General features: G+C 61.4%; 1 protein-coding gene across 1 annotated transcript in view; it reads left to right on the top strand.

The window, feature by feature from the left end:
• AHNAK2 (AHNAK nucleoprotein 2) overlaps nucleotides 1-1,490 on the top strand; it is a 33,357-nt gene that overhangs the window by 26,928 nt on the left and 4,939 nt on the right. Inside the window, exon 14 of the mRNA XM_027776402.1 lies at nucleotides 36-1,484. Within this exon, the coding sequence (XP_027632203.1) occupies nucleotides 36-1,484 (1,449 nt within the window). The remainder of the gene's footprint in view (nucleotides 1-35; nucleotides 1,485-1,490) is intronic.

Raw genomic sequence — 1,490 nt, 5'->3', positions numbered from 1 at the left:
CCAAGGACAGCAAGTTCAAGATGCCCAAGTTCCAGATGCCCTCGTTTGGGACGTCATCCCACGGTAAGCCCATCGAGGCGTCGGTAGACACCAGTGCGACCAAGGTGGAGGCGGAAATGTCCCTGCCCTCCGTCCAAGCAGACGGCAAGACCAGTGACCTGACCATTGAGCTACCTTCTGGTGGCCTGGAGGCCAGCGCTGGCCAGGTGGGCATGACACTCCCAGGAAGCCACACACCCAAGACAGAGCTGCCGGCCCCAGATGCCACAGGCAGCCTGAAGGGGCACCTGCCCAAGGTGAAGATGCCCAGCGTAAGGGTGCCCAAGGTGGACCTGAAAGGCCCTGACATTCACATCAAGGCCCCAAAGGTCGACCTGACAGGCCCCAAAGGAGAGCTGAGTGGACTCGAGTTGGAAGGGTCATTGCCCAGCTCGGAGGTGGACATAAAAGACCCTAAGGCCCAGCTGGAGGGCATGAGGCTGGAGGGCGATGTCTCCCTGGGAGACAAGGACCTGGCCCCCAAGGGCAGCAAGCTCAAGATGCCCACGTTCAAGGTGCCCTCGTTTGGGGTGTCCGTCCACAGCAAGTCCGTCGAGAGCTCGGTGGGCATCTGTGCGCCCAGTGTGCAGGCAGACCTGTCCCTGCCTTCCATCCAATCTACTCTCAAGACAGGTGACGTCATCGATGGACTCCCGTCCACCAACGTGGAGGCCACGGCTGGCCTGGCGGGCGAGAAGCTCCCGTCCGGCCACATCCCCGAGGCTGAGGTAACAGCTTCAAGCGATGAAGTCGGCCTGAAGGGGCACCTGCCCAGGTTGAAGATGCCCAGCATCAAGATGCCCAAGGTCGACCTGAAGGGCCCTGAGGTGGGCATCAAGGGCACAATGGAGGGCCAGAAGGACTCCATAGGAGAGCCGAGCAGACCCGAGCTGGAGGCGTCGCTGCCACGCCTAGAGGTGGACATTCAAGTTCCCAGGACCCAACTGGAGGACATGAGGCTGGAGGGGGACGTTTCCCTGGAAGACAAGGACCTGGCCCCCAAGGACAGCAAGTTCAAGATGCCCAAGTTCAAGGTGCCCTCCTTCGGGGTGTCATCCCAAGGCAAGTCCATCAAGGCGGAGGTGGACGTGTCCCTGCCCTCCGTCCAAGCAGATGTCGAGACCAGTGACCTGACCACTGAGGTGTCTTCTGCCGACCTGGAGACCAGTGCTGGCCAGGTGGGCGTGACGCTCCCTGAATGCCAAGTACCCACGATGGAGCTGCCGGCCTCCGATGCCACAGTCAGCGTGAAGTGGCACCTGCCCAAGGTGAGGATGCCCAGCATCAAGATGCCCAGCGTCAAGATGCCCAAAGTGGACCTGAAAGGCCCTGAAGTGGACGTCAAGGGCCCAAAGGTGGACCTGCAGGGCCCCAAAGAGGAGCTGAGTGGTCCAGAGATGGAAGTGCCATTGTCTAGCCTAGATGTGAGCGTCCAGGCCCCAGGAGCCCAG

This window comes from Tupaia chinensis, unplaced genomic scaffold (assembly GCF_000334495.1).
Source record: "Tupaia chinensis unplaced genomic scaffold, TupChi_1.0 Scaffold000671_2, whole genome shotgun sequence".
Lineage (NCBI taxonomy): Eukaryota > Metazoa > Chordata > Mammalia > Scandentia > Tupaiidae > Tupaia > Tupaia belangeri.
This window is presented reverse-complemented; position numbering and strand designations above follow the sequence as displayed.